This window comes from Temnothorax longispinosus, chromosome 8, assembly GCF_030848805.1.
Source record: "Temnothorax longispinosus isolate EJ_2023e chromosome 8, Tlon_JGU_v1, whole genome shotgun sequence".
NCBI classification, from domain to species: domain Eukaryota; kingdom Metazoa; phylum Arthropoda; class Insecta; order Hymenoptera; family Formicidae; genus Temnothorax; species Temnothorax longispinosus.
Window position 1 is genome coordinate 20306175 of NC_092365.1, and position 20202 is coordinate 20326376.

The 20202-nt window shown below is 35.1% G+C and overlaps 1 protein-coding gene across 6 annotated transcripts in view; it reads right to left on the reverse strand.

Moving 5' to 3' along the window:
• LOC139817527 (zwei Ig domain protein zig-8) overlaps nucleotides 1-20202 on the reverse strand; it is a 129284-nt gene that overhangs the window by 78362 nt on the left and 30720 nt on the right. For all 6 annotated transcript variants that reach the window (XM_071785694.1, XM_071785698.1, XM_071785696.1 and 3 more), the window contains 3 exons: nucleotides 15452-15593; nucleotides 12529-12602; nucleotides 11765-11914 (listed from right to left, as the gene is read on the reverse strand). In XM_071785694.1, the coding sequence (XP_071641795.1) occupies nucleotides 11765-11914; nucleotides 12529-12602; nucleotides 15452-15530 (303 nt within the window). In that variant the 5' untranslated portion in view covers nucleotides 15531-15593. The remainder of the gene's footprint in view (nucleotides 1-11764; nucleotides 11915-12528; nucleotides 12603-15451; nucleotides 15594-20202) is intronic.

A 20202-nucleotide genomic window follows, 5' to 3' on the forward strand; every position in this document is an offset into this window, starting at 1 on the left:
TCTTCTTACGATAGAATTGTATCCTGTTTCGATCCTATTTTTTGTGGATTTATACATTAAATAAATAAAATAAAATATGATGAAATAAAAGTGAAATAAAATAAATGAAATAAAATAAATAATATAAATAAATGAAATTGTTATCCGTAAAACGTGAAATAGAAAACTATTTGTTTCCATGTAACAAATACGTTACTAGTTTTTCCACACACACATACACACACATACACACATCCTATCCTATCCTATTCCTAAATATTCTTCCAGAATTAAATATTATATAAGTTGATGTAAAATAGCAAGGGAGAAAAATTCACTATCTTTTTAGGATCTCGTGCTATTCATTCTGAATTTCTCATCTTTACATATTATTGAAATGAGATTCAGCGGTAAGACGATTGAAGTAACGATCGTTCAAATTGATTAAAATACTCATGTATTTGCTTTAGATTCTGTCGAATAACTAGTAGTTTTAATTCGTTTACTTCAGAATTAAAATTCTTTTGTTCATATTGTTTGAAATGTAAAATTTAATGTAAAAATCTTAACAAAACGCCATCGCAAAATGTGATCGAGTCTCTTCGAATCAGAATACGCGCAATTGATATAAAGATTATTTTCACTAACTCAAACAAATTTCTTATTGGATATATATTTTAATTGTTGATCTAAAATGCTGAATAAATGCATATATAACGAAATGTAAAATTAATATTTAATGAATGTGTATTGTTAATTTCAAATTATTTTAATTAATTTAAATAATATGGCCCCTTCGCGACACTTTCGTATTTCGCATATCATATAGAAGCATAAATTTTTTACATTGATTTGTCGGCGATGATTAGCCGGCAATAGAAGAGGTATTTCTCTTTCCTTCGATCTCTGATATGAAGCCAGAATGGATATTGGCCAAAAGCAATAAAAGGTAGGTTTATTTAGCCCGAAAAAAAGAGAGTTTATACAAGGTAAATTGATGTACAACTCCAAGCAAAGTATAAAAGAGATATGGATAGATCTGCAATATTTTTTCGCAATCACACTGCACGGAGACGGAAGTATTCTGTCGAATTAAAATCCCTATATATTGTTTGCGAATCAAAATCTCAATCGCTCGCAAATTAACGTCCTAAATAAAAACTCACACGCTCGAGATTTAAAGCTCAATTTAGGATTATAGAGGATTATAGAGAATCATAATACGAAAATCAAAACTGTACAAAAATAAGTACAAAAATATATAAGAAAAGGTTAAATAGAACATATATGAATAACAGAAATAAATATAATAACAATTTTAAATTTATTTCAAAAACAGAAATTTTGAGCTGAAAGGACTTGAAATAATGCGAAATTTTACGGCTAAAATTGACTTACTTTTATAATTCCACTATTTTCTATAAAATTGAATATAATTAGAAATGTAATTATATTTTATTATATTTTGTATAATATTAATTTCATAATATATTAAAAATTGTATAAGATTAACTACGTAATTATACAAACCCGTTTAATGATACGAAATTAGCACGTATTCCAAATTCACGCGTTTGGTAAGCATTCGTATTTAAATATTATCAAAAGTTTTTAATAACTTATACCTTCAATATCAAAAGATTGAAATAAATTTGGAAAATTCTCAATACAAAATTAAATAAGATTGTAAAATAAAGACTCGGTATTTAGTCAACGATCAAAAATATTAGTTTTTTACTTGCAAAATTTAATATCCGCGCTTTTGATTTTGCAAAATCAGAAATGTGTAAAATGCGAGATTTGAGATTATTGCAGGTCAGACAAAATTTGCGAAACAAGATATTCTATTTTTTATTAAATATATTTGCAAATATTATGTATTTCAATTATTAAATTTTTAATAAAGAATTCCTAAATTATATATTATATACATAAGTATCTTAAAAGCCATTAACATCATGTTTTTTCCATATTTTTGGCTGTGATCATTGTCTCAATGATAAGGCTGCGATGATTGTTTCTTGTGTCAGACACACTAGCGAATACATGGTACTGGTAGGGAACTGAAATAATTTTTATCATGAAGAGTTATTCTCATCAGTTTTCATTGAATTCATCTGCAACGCTTAATTTAGTTACACCCCGTTGAAGACTGAGGGTCTATTCTATTGCAAGGTCGGAATTAAACTCGCATTTTCTTAATGGGTTTCCGAAGCAATTGTTTTAGTGATAAGTTAACAACGACAATCATATTACATTATTATAGGTAAGAACTATAGAAAATTGAGAAATTCTCGTTAAATATTTGAAAAATCTGCGTTAAATTTTTCAAAAACCTGCTGATATCGGATTCGACTCGTCTCGAGAGAGAACAGACGATTCTTAAATATATTCTTAAATATTCATTACTCTTGAATATATCTATTCGAACCGCTTTTCCGTAAAGACCATTCTATCCATATGTTTTTCAGTTAAAAAAAATGTATCTTTTGATAATAGAAGAACATATTTTCTCGCACAAACGTATTCGCAAATTGCATAATACCTATTGTGCAAATATTTAAGAAACGGTAACTGTCGTTGACTCATTGCCGAAATCACTACTATCGGGAGCAATCTGAAAAATCCGAGATTCGTTCACTTCTACCACGGAGCTCCTTGCATTCGACAGCTCGCTTAACTTTCCTTTATTGATTAAACCCATGAGATTCGACAGAAGCAGAGCAGATTGAGCTCGCTCTCTATCTTAAAGATCGTTCTTCTCTATGTCGGCTATTAACCGGCGTGCCACTAAACGGACGGGCCTAGATTTTGGTCAAATTGTTGGACGAATTGTCCTCCATTTAACGCGGTAAGAACTCAACTTTCCTGTGATTTTTTAAGATTCATAAAATCTTGCACAAGTAGAAGTTAAGCTTTACGTGTACGATTAATCATTCATTTGATGAGTATCGAAAACACGCAATTAAAAAAGCTGTCTCAATATTTGTCAAATCGTATTTATTATTACGTATAAAAATAATTACGACCAATTAGCGTTAAAAAAATTATGTTGCAACCGCGCGTATTGCAAATATCATCGATTCGTTTGTTTTTCGCGCTTATCGACTAATTTTAGATCGCAATTTATTTGATCATTGGTTAACTAATCTCCGTGATTGGCTAACATCAAGGTTTTGTCTATTTTTCTATTTAATTGATTTTTTTAGAAAGCAAAAGTCCTAATAGTCAAAGTACTGTCTCATATAATTGAGAAATTTATTAATATTTTTTTTAACTGTTTGTTTGCCTTGTACAAAACTTAATTAGTTTCTTAACTATAAATATCTTGTAATTGATCATTTTTAAATGTGTTTTATATTAAAAATGTTGTATTATGGTATGCATTTTAAATGTTTTCTTCGAATAATATTTGTAAGATATTTTATATGGTCAAACATTTTACACACATTATATATTTTATATATTTTATAATTTTAAATAAAATTTCATTAACTTTATATTATATTTTATCGAATTTTATCGGAAAATTTTATATGAAAAATAATATATAATTCAAAAACACTCTTACAAAATAAATAGAGAACCGCTAATTAGAATTGGCGTAAATAACGGAGAGTTTTGTTGAACTATTTTCTAACGAAAAAAAATTTAGTTTAAATCTAAAATTAATAGTATAGTTCAATTTAACCAGGAAAGTACAAAGTCAAGCTTATTTAAGGTGTATTTAATTTCGATGATATCCGCTAAAGACGAAAAATAGCTTGTAAAAAGATACGATTACTTATATATTTTTCTATCGAGAAGGTCCTTCTATTAATAAATTATGTATCACCAGACAAATAAAATGATGACATTTTAACCAATTGAGAGATACGAAAAAAAGGAGCTGATTTAAGCAGAATATCTTCCCATGCAATATCAAATTTCAATATTGTAATTTTGATATCAAAATCTCCGTCATAAGCTTGACCTTTGTCACTACACGATTTTACGCTGTCCGTAATTTATTCGTAACATGTTCTCGATGTGCAGCGTAACAAGCTGCTGATATAACTCATTCTTTATAAATTTTAATTAATATTACTCATGTTTATTAATTTCAATTAATAAACATGAGCGTTAGTTGCATTTTTGGTGCATCATATGTAAATTACCCCTGCCGAGGATCATAATAAATTAGAGATCAGGTGCGATACCATAAAAGCCGTTCTCCGATAATGCATTAGAACAGTTTATTTCGATACTTATGATCTGCCATATACGAAAGTTTGATAACGGAGAAGTTAAAGAATCGTTAGGCATCGCGCGTTGCAGGAGCTGCCATTTCAGCTGGGGAAGCTGGGAGTGGTTCACGAAATAGAGAACAGTGCGAGCGGAAGGCATAGTCATTTGTCATTATTATAAAGGACTCAGCAGTGAATAATTACGTCTTAGTAACTTTATGTCTATATGTTGCCTGTGCAGCATTTAACTTGATTTCCACGTGACGCTTCGTAACGTATCATTTACATTCGGGCAAGTTAAATTACGCGTTATTACTCAAATGCTAGGGCAAAATTATTTATATATAAATTAAATACGGTATACACACGAATACGCGCACGCTACTCGCTCGCTTTCAAGATTAGCTTTAATCACATATCGTTTCGCGCGTAATAAGCACGCTGGTGTAAACGCCGCGATAGACCGCGCTCGCTAGTCATCGGACGGAGTCACCGCAAGGGATAAACCAAAATTTCGAATTTGCATTCGTGCGAGTAGAAGACCGCGCGCGCTCTCTATGTCGTCCGTAAAGCGGGGCCAAACCGAAATCCGCGGCGGCGGTGCATTTATCACGTAGAAATTGAGCCGCAAACCAAACGTCAAAGCAGCACATGAGTCCGTCTATGCTGCAACAAGCGGCGCAGACAGCAACGGCAACGTTATTTCGGTAACCATACGCGGTCGGATCGGTCATTGTCCGCCAAATTATTTGCCATAATTGCACCGCCGATCTAATACTCATATCAACATTAATCGTAAACTAACAGTAATTAAGATCGCTATTTGAGATGTATCTTGTTTAATTTGTAAACTCTCGCGAATACTTCGCGTTGACTTTGCGCAAGTTCTCGGCGTTAAATTATGCTTCAAAGCATATAATAAATGCATATGCAGTAAATATTCATGCTAAACTTTTCAGCGACTCTGATATATTGATATAAAATTTTAGTGTCTAATGAAAGCATCACATTAGCCCTAGCTTTGGCGCACACAGTTGATGGATTATTCGCAAAGCATTTATAGATGCACTTGCGCGCACTGCACATGGGCATACATGCACGGACACTCGCCAAATTAACAATTTATGCATTCAATGTTTCGGTTGCTGATCAATACAGGGCAATATACTGTTTGTTTATTTACTGCGTTTTGAGCAAACATTTACTGCGGATATGCCAACTATACGCCCAACTTCCTCTTTTATATTCCATCAGCCGCATCGCCCACGTGTTCGTATTTCACATACGGGAGTATGTCAAGGAATGTACTGGAAATATCTGTGTGCGTCAGTAAATTCCTATCGAAGTTAATAACACGAAACCATCTGATGTACCAAGCGAAAACACAAGCTGGATCTAGAACAGCGCGATGTATGATCGATATAAATAAATTGTTTTGAAAATATTACATTTTGCGCTGTGTTCACTGTGCGGTAAATAACCATTCAATATTGATAGTCATAATTTCTAAATGTTTTTAACTGAATATTTCCGGGTATTTTTTAATATCGCTATTGTTTATTACTGGAAAATTTTTTTTAATACAGGTTGGAATCGAAACTTTATTTAATTCTGCCGTATCAATCTGGAGAATTAAATACCCCTAATAATCATACCCCTAAATAATTGACAATATCAAATATATTGAATGGATTTAAAAGTTCCGAAATTTATTCCAATCTGATCACGCGCTGAGCCTCTTACATCACCGCGAAACTCACGAGAGTTATGTGTGGTCGCAACTCCAACAGTAGTGATCTCGTTTCGGGCAACCGTGATCTCTGACGCTTGTCGAAATTCGTAAAGCCAGTTCTAACTGGAATTCGGTCCGCGGGCTCAAAGGTAAGAAAATTGGATTCGCCGTTCCATCGACCGAACCGCAATCGAAGCCGTCGTCGTCGTCGACAACTGCGCGAAAAGTTGAAAAATGACGTCGCACTGACACGAAGTATGCAAACTCGCATATGTTTCGACAATGACGAAGGGAAATAACTTTATTGTCTACTGTCGGGACAGCGACGGTGAGTCATGTTTGCAAAACTTTGATTAGTCTTCGAACCACTTATTGACGAGCTGCGGCAAAACTTTGTTCATGGACGGAGGAAGCTGCCAGAATTCAGCCGTGTTGCGCTAAATACAGGATAATGGACAAAGTAAGCGCGAACCGGAAGATGGAAAATAATTAATTGAAAAGGAGTTGAATTTGTGCTGCAAAATGAAATAATAACTTTCCAAAAATAAAACTTTCCGAGAAAACAAGACGGGAAGTAAGAGAGAGAATCTGGAGTGCCGGGGCCGACTCTACAATTACTGCTAGCGTGATAATAATAGTGAATTGACGAAATAATTCTCGTCACGATTTTCCATTACGTTTAATGAAGCAATTTTTCAGAACCTGATGATATGTAACACATACGATATATTTCACATATATTAATGATTTATATTCGCGAATTTTAATCAAATATTTAATACGTTAAAGGATAAAATATATTGAAAAGCTTCACCGGAGATTCTTGTGCAGAATTATTATGCAGAATTATTATGATAGATTTAACAGTACAATTAGCTATGGCATTTACAATTATGCGAAAGTACACACTGCTAACTTCTAACCACGCCTATCGGAGTATGCAGAGACACATTAGAAAGCTATAACTCAGGATTCGCGCGGATGTAGGTAGTAGATTGTAGTAGATTGCAGTAGAAGGGTTCGCTTAATACGATAACTGTTTTACGTAGAAAATACAATATAATAACAAAATATTATAAACAGCGGGTGATCGTCGGGATATGTTTGTATTAAATATCCGTAACAGTGAAAATTTTAATAATTAAAAAATAATAAACATCGCCGTCCAATGATGAAATTTCATTGTGTAATTTAATTAAAATACCAAAAATGTAAAATTCCATTTTGTTCATTAATTATTGTTACATATGTAACATGTTGATTTTAATTAACTTGGGTATAAATCGAATACAAAACGTGTAAAATATATAATGTCCTTTCAGGCACAAATTTCGTTTATACCACTTTAATTTCAGTAGTTCGCTATTGTTTGTACATAAAATAGTATGCTTTTAATATGTTTATTAACGTATGCGTTAATTTATTAACCTAAACGTTTATTAACGTGTATCAATTAAGTATAAATATTTTAACATGTAATTACGTGTTAATGAATTGATGCTGAAATGTGGGGTTTTAATTCGTCTGATATTATTTATAGGGAGCTTTTAGTTTGCATAAATCATTTTCTAGAATTACACTCGATTAAATTTAAGAAAGCGATACCACTATGCATCGCAGTATTGCACTGCTACGAGCGGAAAGACAATCCGGCACACGATTTCCTTTAGAATTGATGCACACAACGAATCAGTGCGGTCGGGCAATCGAGAAGCACTTATTCAACAGCTATTCGATCTACATAACAATCCTGTGCAACTTCTACCGTGTAACACAAGAAGAGAAAAGAATAAAACGTACGAAACTCGAGAGCTAGCTTGATTTCAAAACCTAATCGCAAACAAAAATTGTAATTAACTAATTAAATTCACTCTTATATTTGTTTATTTAAATAATTTCAAAGAGATCGATAATGGATATTAAAATCCAATTCGTGCATATTTGGTGCATGTTTACAGTGTTTACACACCGATGTATCTATAAATTAAATGTCATTTGTTATCGATTTTCACATTTCAGATGACACTTTGACCATTTATCTGATTTTATGTTTTGTTTTGTTTACATATAGGTAATACGCTATAATAATCAGTTAATATTGATAATATTAATCGCTCATAGTGTGAAAGATTTAATTTCGATATTTATATATTTTACAATTTCCAATTCTAATTAATCTTCAAAATATATCATTACATAAGTTCGATTCAACATACAACTTGTACCTGTTTTAAGCAATGCGGAACGAAAGACGTTACCGTCGTATCACCATAGAGAGAGTCTCGGTTCGTTTATAATTAATGTAGTAACGAGTCCTCGTCAAACTAATTACACAGGTATAAACTTGAGTGTGGCACGAGACGGAAACACCGTTAAAAGTCGGCCGATGTGCACGTTATATGCGCGGAAAGTCGCGAAAATAGGAAGAAGTTCGTAATGACTTCGAGACAATTCGGAATACGAAAGTCTTACTTATAAGAACCGTGGGTTATTTGCATCGCACCAGTAATTTTGAGCACCTATATACTCTATACTGTCTTCTCTTCCTCTCATTTGTGATTTACATATAATAATACAGATCTAAAGAATATAGTTCATATTTAATCAATATCATATTATACGGAGCGGATAATGAAAAACGACTACAGAATGTAAAGCAATTCCTAAAGAGATTTCCCTCTCATTTTATCAACAGATTTCCTAGGCGTGACTTTTTTTCCTTATGCGAGTTCGATACCTACTTTAAAACGAAAGTAGGATAGCGATAATCCGAAATAAATGTATTCAGAATACGTGTTTAAAATATGCGCGCCGAGATGCTTTACATAAATTGATTATTTCATCAAGCAACGGGTGAGTGTTTACGGGCATGGGCACTGTCCTTAAGTAGTTTAAGTCAATCATTCTTCGTACTCGTCCGACACTGGGCGACTGAGAATAAACAGCTGGAACAGCAAACTCATGGATCCTGCATTAGAGAGTAGTTCAAGCAACCGTCTTATTAACATTATTGATCGTGAAACAAGAAATAAGTCTTTTGTTATACTATTAATGAAGTTGCTGTTCCATAGTTTTCTCTTGCATCCGTCGGAATAAACCAAATAATCTTCTTCCACTTTCGTTACAAAGCAGAAAATGTTTCACTGATCTGATATATTTAACAACAATGTATATGTATATAGATATAGATATACATATGTATATCTACTACATAGATACACATATATGTAAATCTACTAATTACTTAATAATATAATTAAGAGGAAATATAAGATATATTTAAACTCGCCATATAAACAGATATAATGTGCGTACTTGTAATATAATATTACTGAAAAATAATATTAGATGCAGACATTAATTAAAATAATATCTGATAAATATCTGATAAATATGATGAGTGCATTGTTAGCATGGAAAATTTGCTATAATGGAAATGCCGAAAATATTATTCATGACATAAATTCCTCCTAAGGCATGTTGGCTCGTTCTCGCAAATATTTGGCATGTTTGATGCGGAAGAACACTTAGGCTCGTCTATCGATGATACATGCTTACCGGAATTTTCGTTTAATATATTTTTACTCGCGTGGCATGATTTGGCATGGCGTTATCACAACAGACGCGTAACAACCGTGTAAAATCAATTAAAATTTATTTCACACATATAGTAAAGTAAATTGAAAAAGATTTTCAAGATTTTTAAATCAGTTCTTAAATTGAGTTCAAAAATGCGTTTGCAAAACGCATACACTAACAAATGCATTATACAACTCTCATTTTACTGTATGAAACAATTTGTTCCACTCAAACCCCACCGCACTCTTACTTAGAAAGATTGAATTCCGAAGTGCTTGCAACCAGCGAAATGTTCTGGTACACTGTTTGTAAATGCTTCCTATGCGACTCGAGCTTTGCTCGAGAGATTGGTGAGTTCAGCAACGATTTATTGATCGCGATACATCGCAAATGCAACGATGCTGATTCCTTCTTTCCTATTTTCTTTTATAACAACTGATATCGACGAACATACATTTCTTTCATAAACGCAAGTTTGTAAACTCAAGTAAGCGAACGCGCGATAAATGTTTTCATCATTAATGAATTTTACATAAAGCACTAAATTATTTGATTTTGAAGAAGCGAAAATTTACATCAGAAACATATCTACAAAGAAAAATACGTTAATATTTGGTATGATTAAAAAATGAAACTTAACTAAACTGAGATAACATCAGTATACAAATAAATCTTCTCTTTCTTGCAACGCGACAGTAAAATCATTCGCATTGTGTCAATATCAGTATTTACTGGCAACAAAATGTTACCTGTCTTAAGAGCTTCGGCACAATATCAAGTTTCAAACTGTTTCAAAGGCTCACAACTATCAGTTTCTGCTGAATGCTTTCATTGTATCTGTACGTTAAGGATTAGATGCTTTAAGCGCGATAGTTGTATAACCGTATAACCGATCAGAAACAATGCCGTGCGAAGAAACAATACGTCAAAGTGTATTAGAGAACCGCGGAAACTTTAAGTAAAAACTTGAAAGTATACGATAAGACTACATTGTAGCGACCGATTTCAACAATCTGATATACTGTCAAGAACGTGGCTCTGATTAACTTGCAAAAGGTTTTAGGCGTCGCTTCTTGTTTATAAAAAAAATATTAACAAATAAAGTAAACTTGTACTACAAATGTATGACAAATATATGTCTGATATTCAAAGATATTAATAACATAATGTATCTTAATCTAATTTATTGACCGTCTATCGTCTTCCTGTTATTTTTTAATATAAAATCGAAAATCCATAAAGAAATGTACATTGTCTGATATCCGAAGTATCGGAGAGAATGGTTATTTTTGATTGTTAATAACTTTTTAATAAACAACAAACGATGACTAAAATTTTTTGAATTTTGCTCACAGCCATATCTTCTTAACAATACACTGTACGTCGAAATCATTAAAATCGATGAAATCACCCGAAGGGATCGTAGGGACAAAATACAGAGAACTCACTTTAATAATATTGTTAAATCGTTGTACTTTCCACTAGCAATATTATATTATCCTAAAAACCATGCAGAGAGACTCCCACAAAATGCTATTTATAATTATATTGAATTATATTCCAATAATTTTACGTGAATTTTAAAAACTTTATTCTATAAATAAATAACAAAATAGAAATACAAATTGGATATTATAAAAATATATTTTTATATGAGATTTTCGCGCGTGTTTGATAAATAGGCAATTTTACATTGAATAAACACACAATATATGCTTGCACAAGAGGTACGAAAACTCGCGCATCATAACTATCATTTGTGTCATAATAATAGAGTAGCACAGCCACAAAATTAGGAGGAAAATATCCTACCGCCATCCGCGGAATTTCCTTTGGGAGAATTAGGATGAGCTAAGTGCTGCATAGTAGCTGCACATGGGAAAGGGGACGGGTAAATCAACAAAGTCTCTACATAAAACAGTGCGGAGTGCTTGGCTTTTAGAAGATAACATAATATTGCATACATTCAAAATGTTATGTTTATTATATATATAGATTCTTATAAGAGACACTTATACGGAGACGTTGTAGAATATTTTAACAGTGTTCTCTCTCTCGTACCTTCTATGACAATTGAAGTTGTAAAGAAATGAAGAGATTTATATTTAAGAAATCCTAAATTTTTAATTAGAACGTTTTATATTGGTATGTCTACGTAAAAGCTATATAAATCGCTCAGACTCGAGGCTGTCGATAAATTTGTGTGTTATGTCGAAAATTCTTGAAGATGGGAGCGTATATAACTTACCTTAAGAGTATTTTGTAGATTTTGTACTCTGCAGTGCATGTAGACTTGGGCGCCGAGCTGTACAGTAATGTTGCTTTCTGGATCCTCGAAAAATGGCCTCGGTTCAGGAGTACCACCTGTTTCAGTCACGAAATTCTCCACCTCGTAAACCTGCGATAAAAGCTAAAATGCATCCGCTCCTTCTATTATTTAACGTGTTTATAATATAATCAAGGAAACACACCGTAGTCTCTTAAAACAACATAAAATAGTTGCGACTGCCATTAATCCCAAGTAATATTTTATCCGAAATACAATAAATGGTGAATATATGAAACATTCAAACGGTGAACAACGATAAAAGCCATCTGAATTAAAAAGATTAAGCAAGTAGACTAACATTGCATTTTCACAAAATGGATAATTTAATTCATTATCGGAGATAAAACGAAATTTGAATATTATTAATGGTGAACCATTTTAATATATCACTTTAATTTTTCTAATTATTGTTTGTTTTACGATAAAATATTTAAAAGTAACTTCCAAGTTTAGACAGAATAATAGAAAAAGAATTTCGATAACATTAATATCTTATTTAAAAAATGTAACAAAAATTGTCTTATACATTATATTTCTTTTCTAAAGAATGTAAAACTATTACTTAAAATTTTTCGAAAATAAAAAAACAGCCAAAATATTTGTGGCGATGCATTAAAATAGTCCATCCTAATATATTAAGTTAACTGCAACTACGAAAATCTAATAATGTATGACTTATATACCTCTGTGAAAGGTGAACTAAGTTCGTGCCAAAATGAGCGTGGTAGGTTTTCAAACCCAGGAAATGACTTTCCACCTGCAACAAAATTAAAAAAAAAATTTGTTATGTATATTTACTTATTAATAGTAGAAAAATATTGTTTATATATAGCTCTAATAGCATAAGTTATAACAAAGTTTTCTAAACTTATCTCTATTGTTTTATCTTAGGATTCTGTATAATTAATTCGTTATCGAATTTTTCATTACGTACGTAAAGTTAAATGCAAATATATCCACGAAGTCACAGATATAAAAAAAATTCTGATATCGTTTTAAGTTTGCTAAAGTCTTCGAAATATTAAATTTACGGTAGAAAAAGTTATTCGTGATGCATGTACGACATCGGAAAAGATTTTACTTTCCACCTCGATGTACAACGACAGAGAGAATCCCTGCACTTGCCGACATCTTGAATGGCCTTATCAGCAAGAAGCATACGCGACTATGTAACTTCTTGAGACGGTACGCGCAAGTATATTCTCCTTATAAAGTTGCACAACCAATGGCGGATTTCTCAATATACCACACGTCTCAAATGCAAGAAAGGATTACAATAAAAAAATTTTTTTCTTTATAAAAAAAAGTCAGTCGCGAGAGAAGTTTTTTCACAATCATTTCAACAAAATATTTTAGTTGTAATAAGGGAAAAAAACCATCACGACCATATTTACCGAAAACAAACTTAAATTCGCAAAACCATGTATCTCAACATTGAAACGCAAAAGCGAGGAATAGTTTCGACGCACGCGAATGCATGCGCAGCCGTCGGCGTGTTTTTATTACATTGCACTGAATAAATAATTCTACGAAAATTCGAGGTATACGCATATAGTAAAAGTAAACGTCCCGTTACGAGATGTTTTACAAACAATGCGCGTATTATACGTGCATCTGCCTAAACGGATTTACCCGTAATGGGAAAAAATAAAAAATTCTCGCGAAGTAATGAATATGCATATTACAAACTTGTCTAGCAAACATAAGAATTTCGGATGTTAAAGATTCAAATGTAATCAGAAATTAAGTTAATTATCTAAGACCTATTTATAATAAACAATATGATATATATGGCAATTTCAACGCTACTTGATAGAATTTTCACAACTGCGTCATCTTTTCTACTCTCATCCGTGATCAAAGGCATCAAACATCTTATAAGCATAGCTTTCCATAGCTTGGCGCGGTACGCGCGCAGATCGAACAGAAAAAGGTAATAAAGCTATATAGTTTCCCAGCAACGCAACGTCGAGCATTTTCGAGGCGATACCGGGGAAACTGTGCAATCTGGTCTCTTGTAAAGCCCGCACTGTTGAAAGAGACAAGCAGAGTGCAGAAAAATAAAGGAAACCGCAATAGAATTCGGAGAGACCACGCAAGAGGTTGGCAATATCTCTCTCTATCAAATTCGACGATTCAAACGATTCTGCAGGGTTTCCCCGCGGCCGGCTTCGCGAACAGATTTGGTTCGGCAGTCAGAGGAACTTTGCCGAGGATCTTTCTCATCTTACGAGGATCTAAGAAATCCCGACTATGTGAAAGATGCACTTCGAAATTATTTTCCCAGCTGATCGTTCTCGTGCGCAAGCAACCTCTCTTTCATCTCGCTTTGACGAATTGCCCTGCTTTCTATCTATTTCTCTATCCTCGTCCCAAGGTCTTGACCTAACCATTTCTTGTACAAGGATGGGATAATCCTCGAGAGATGTATCAATTCTAGCAACGTACTAACGTAGCGTGCAAAGGACCTTCTCCCTCACCTGCCCGCTTACCCCAATCTAACAAGTTAAATTCTCTCGCTGCAGAAAGACACCTTGGAAAAGGAATGAGGCAAACGGACTTCTAATATCCGCTAGAAAGACGAAGCACAATCTCCGCGGGAGGGATAAGCCCGGTTACTGGTCAGGATTTCGTTTTAGATACGTTTGCAAGCACGGATTATGTCTCGACACATCAGAAAGTTTGTGAAAGAAACTGTCGCGCGTGAATCCACATGAATCTTGGAAGAATAACGGACAAAGGAAGTCACAGTTGAAAACTCTTCAATTGCAATATTATTAAATGTTATTGAATATATTCTAGAATATAGGTGTATCGAATAGAAATAGAGACACTATCATTGAAATTAGCTTGAAAACGCATATTTTTTACGTATTGAATTTTTTAAATAAAAATAAAAAAGTAAACGTCTGTCGTCGAATTCTCAAGCCGCCTTGTTGTAATATATTTTCGCGTTACACAAAGACAGCGAGCAGTCGCGCCCAGATCCAATACGCTTCGAAAGTGCCCTATATTATTTCTGTCAAAGGAAAACAGACTTCCGTGCCGTTCGGGAAGTATCGTGACCAATTGCACGATTCTCATAGTTCTTCCTTCCCTTCAATTTCAGCATTTCATCCAAACGTTGTAAGAGCCGCCTCGAATCTAAAAGTACGTCGGATCGACCGCGGTTTGTCGCTTGGTACGGCGTCAAATTTATGGAAGCCGTCTGCGCTCGTGGATTTATGAGAATCCAATGCCTTAATTGGAAAATTATAGGACAAGGTCTGGGTACCGATCGTTCAGCTCATAGCTCGTTATTCAGTATAATCTGATTTTCTCCTTTCCAACAACTATGCCTGAACACTTTTTCACTGACAACAAAGACTAGCTTTTCCGCGAGTAAACCAGAAAAAAAAAACAAATAACGGTACAAAAATTTCGTTCACGTATACACCAAATCCGCTTTTCATGCTTTCATACTTTCTTTTTTAATTTTTAATCCTGTTAGTTTTATCTACGTGGCATTAAACACAGAGTAGAAACATTATCTGTTTCACGATAAAGATTACGAAATTGTTTTCCCATTACAACATCATACGAATATTATAGTATTTTATAATTTACCTAATGTGTTGACAGTGCATAGAAAATATATCTGGTGAACCAAGATGGAGGCCACCACGGCCGAAAGACGACTCAACATCGTAGTCGATCCTCAACTCATTTCTATTCCCAAAGTTGCGTACGCGGCAGCACTATTGTTTATCTGCAAACACAAGAAACAAATATTCATTTAATTTACGATCCTTATTCTAGCAAAAAGATTTTATATTGTGAAACAGGTAAAAGTAATGAACGTGTGCAGCAATTTCAGCTGAATTAATCATCAACGCAAATGTTATCAATATACAAAAACGCCAGCGTGTAAAATGACAACCAATCACAATGTGTTATAATTAACAAGATTACAATTCACAAATTGAAATCGTCAAACAACATTAAATAGCGATTTGCTTGAACACCAAATATTGCTATCAAATCAAATGGATCCCTTCGGATATCTCAGAGCCAACTTCCTATTTTCCCTAAAGCTTCCGCTTTACTCGCGGTACGCAGAACATTTCGCAATAGAGAAATCACTGCCATATGTATGCAGCGTATACGCAGAGAGTATGGAGAATCGCATCTTTTCGAGAATAAGCTACAAGTACATGAAAACTACAATATATGAAATCTCAGACGTACCGCATAAAAATTGAAATTCTAGAAAAACCGCAGTAGAATAATTAAAGTGGAGCATATGTAAATTTTTAATTGCGACAGTAAATACGAAAGTCGGGCAAATTTGAAAAATCAACGTGGACACTTTAAACAGAGAACACGAAAATCAGAACGTTGGATGAAATCCTAATTTAATCCGAAGATATGCGCTGTAAATTATACATTCGCGTGCATTATTATTTATAACATCATAAATGCATCGCAATGCATAAAAATTACATTGTTTACATTTTCTTGGTAATTCGTAGAATTTTATTTAAAAACGGGCAATTTAAGATAATCTAACAATGCCTGTACATCGCGTTATTTGTTACATGAACATTATGATACATTGAAATATATCCTAATATATATACTTGTGTTTTTTTTGTTAAATATAAGTATTTTACATATAAAACCCTATTAAATTTTCGAATAGTTTCTTAAAAAATCGTGTCGGTACTACTCTTTCGAAAATTTACAGAACAAAAAGTTAGCCCTTGGCAGTGACACGGTCCCTACGGCGCGATCTTTTCAAATACGTCGTGATCGAGTTACGCTGAAGAAGGTTGAACCCGTTCAATGAGGGGAGCAAGATCGCCATGGCCGAGACGACTATGAAGACGCGCGGATCCCGAACACAAAGTGAATCAACCGGTCGCTCGAAGTCAAACAGAAGATTGTTACCGCGAAATTTCGCGTGATTCAATTTGGCCGGAAGTTCGGGGGTTGGAAAACACGGTTGCGCGGCCCGACCGACAGTTCCGCGTGAGAGCGAGGGAGCGCCGAGCGTCGGTTTGCTCTAACGAATCTATCGACAAGTTTGGGATTTCTACAAGCCCCGCGGCAGCTCTTTCACCGGCTGTCACTTTCCACGTGCAGCGTGTATCTTCTCTTTCGATTCGCCATACTCACTGAAAAAAGACAGGGTCTTTTATATCCTCTACGATCCTCGCCTTCCGTGCTCGCGGAACTAAGAAGGGACAAGCAATTTTCAGTTTTCCTGAAACCCGGTAACTCGAAGGACCTGTCGCTTATTCGCGAGTTTCAAATTATTTCACCATCTGGCGCAGGTGCCGGCACCGGTAACGAGTTGCGGCGCCGCGGCGCCGCGCTCGCGCCAGCAAATAAAAGTCTCCCGTATCTAACTGTTCGTCGTTGTTTGTACTAGACAAACTGCGAACTACGTACGCGAATCAACGGTACGAAAAGCGAATCGGAGAGACGGCTGTGGGGGATTCAGTGGCCGGAAAAACGAAGGTAAACGCTGCCGCGTCGTTGAAAAACGGGTTAGCCGCGTCAGCGAATGACCGGACAGGAATTATTTTTGGTAATTCAAGAACGGTGTTTTGCCAACATAAAAACATTTTCGATTTATTTTCGTCACGCGCTTATTTTTCACTCGGTTATCAATAAGCCCCTGAAAAATCGCGTTTCCACATGTCGGTGATAATAATGGAGGTATAAGCGCGTATTTCGAAAATTCGATCGCGGTCGATTCGATGCCGATACGAACCCTGTTCCAGGGTTCTTGTCCGCAAACAGATAAACAAATCCACGCCTATAGGCCGCAAGGCTTGCACAAATAGTATGGTGTGACGCGTACTTTATGGTTGTGTAGAACATGCCCTCGGTACGTTGTAACGTACTTGTTCCGCGCGCTTGTTACCGGTAACTAATGTTCTACCCGCCCATTCGATAGTGCGATCCGGCCGATTGGCAGGGCAGGGGAAGACCCGCTGGACCAGAAAGAGATCGAGCGATTGAGCAAATTACGACACGTAGATTGCGAGCACCAACCGGAGCTAGAAGTGATCAGTATACTATCGCGGCATCGGTAGACGAAATGAACGGAGCACGAGGATCAAATTTTCTCGTTTTGCAATCGGCAACTGAACGTACGTGCAATCGAAACGATCGCCAGCCGATCAGACTGCACCCGAAAAACACGCTGTAAACACATCATGGTTCTTTTTATCCGTATTCCAGAAGTTTCTTTCTCGCGCGCTGATATATATATATATATATTTTTTTTCGTATCACGATATCGAAACGTAAAAACACAGAACCACGGGAATTTCAGTAATAGTAGGCAGCGCACTGATAAGCTTTCCACATCGCGACAAGAGAGAATATTTCATCATGTTTGACTTTCCCTCTCTCGGATAACTTTCTCGCTGTAATATGCCGTTGATTACAATGAAGGTGTATAACTTTCGTACTTGTGTCAATGTTACAATTTAATTCCATTAAAGTTCGGAACTTTATTAAGGTATGCAAGTGATCAATCGATCGCGAAAATTATCTAATAACATCGATGTTATGAGGTAAGTTGGGAAACAAGAGTTTGAGCGCTTCCTTAGATCATCCTAAACTAGGAGTAAACCTCCTGCGTGTTTTCAATGCAATTTATACCAATTATACCGCGATACTCGTTTGAAAATATAAAATAGAGATTACTTTATGTGTGCACTGACACGTATATAAAAATCAAAAAAATCTAGAAAAAATTTTACGCGACGCCCAACCGCACTTCTCTTGCTAGTGGCTGTTTCCTTTATCGTTACTCTGCCATACTCGAGGCGATCGATTTTGACAATACGACATTCCGCAATCGCAACTTCAGCCAATGTTTGCTCAATAAACTTCCCAAAAGCCAACGGACCAACCTAGCCCGTTGGCCCTGAACGTAGAGGTTATTAATCGTGAGAATTGTGCGGCAGCACAATTTAAACCGATAGGTTTAAACGAGAACCCCAGATTTAAATTGCCTTATGAAAGTACAAAGCAAAAAAAACAGAATAGTATATCATTGTTTTAAAATAGCGTAAAACATTGACGCTCAATATGTCCAATATGTACACTTCATACCCCGTATGCGGAAATGAATTTCATTTTAAAGTCAAACTTTGTCTCATTAATATTATACTTCATTTCCAGCTATTTTATTCGTGTCAAAAGTAGTAGTCTTGTATCGCGATAAGTTCCGATGAAGAAAAGAAGGGAACGTGTCAGATCGATAGAGAGTTTGAGGGCAGATCCGGATCCGGGTAAAAAGTTGCATCGGGTCACGACGCGTTGTTTGTCGATGACGCTTTGATGTCCGATGACAACAGTGAAGTAGTTGTGGCTACAATGGACCACCCTATGATAAAGGTGGAACAGCTGCGTGTCGTGGTCGGACAACACGACCGTGTCACGTAGAACGCAACCGTACTCGTGCCAACGTGGGCATAAGGTAGACTGCATAAATTGTGTAAAAAAAAATCTCCGTGGAGGAGAGAGTATCGCTGAGAGAAATTTTCATTTTACTGCGCGCGAGCTTCGCGTATCGCCTAAGAAATAGTGACAGCTACAATTTGATTGCGTTTAAATGTATTGATACGACTTTACTCCCCGTTGGGTACGACGCTCATGCGAATTTATGGCGGCACTTTCGTTCGCGAACTTTTACAATGATCGTTCCTAACGCGACTTTGACGATACATTACAATATACGATAACGCGTAACAGTAGAATCAACAAAATGCGCAACGCATGTACTGCGCTATCGCAATACCCTATCACTGGGCGCATTGCAAACGCGGTCTTTTCTCCATTTGGCTGCCGACCATCGCGTTTCAAATGCACGAACTGCGCTCCAGCTCGACAAATGCCCGTTACCGCAGCTATACCATAAAGGCTGTCCTAACGACAGTTTGATGGAACAAAATAAAATTTTTATATCCCCTTCGCCAGTTACACATGCCTCACATTAAAATTTTATTAAGATTACTACGTATAACGAAATATATAACGAAGTGATAATGTAAGCCGTATTGTAAGCTATGCTCTCCGCAGGGATTTTCCGCAGGGATATGACTGATCCGCACAGTCATTTGGGCTTAGCAAACCCACGGACCCGAGCTCAACACACTACGGACACTCAACTAAATATTACATACACACATATATACATATACACACATCCATATACACGCGTATTTATGAGTGATATATAGTGAAGTGAAAAGAAGAAATATGGAAAAGTAGAAATGAAGGATAACTTGGATAACTTAGTAGAAGAAAGATAATTAAAGTCCTAGATGTATTCGTATTAAAAAACTTTATTGAGT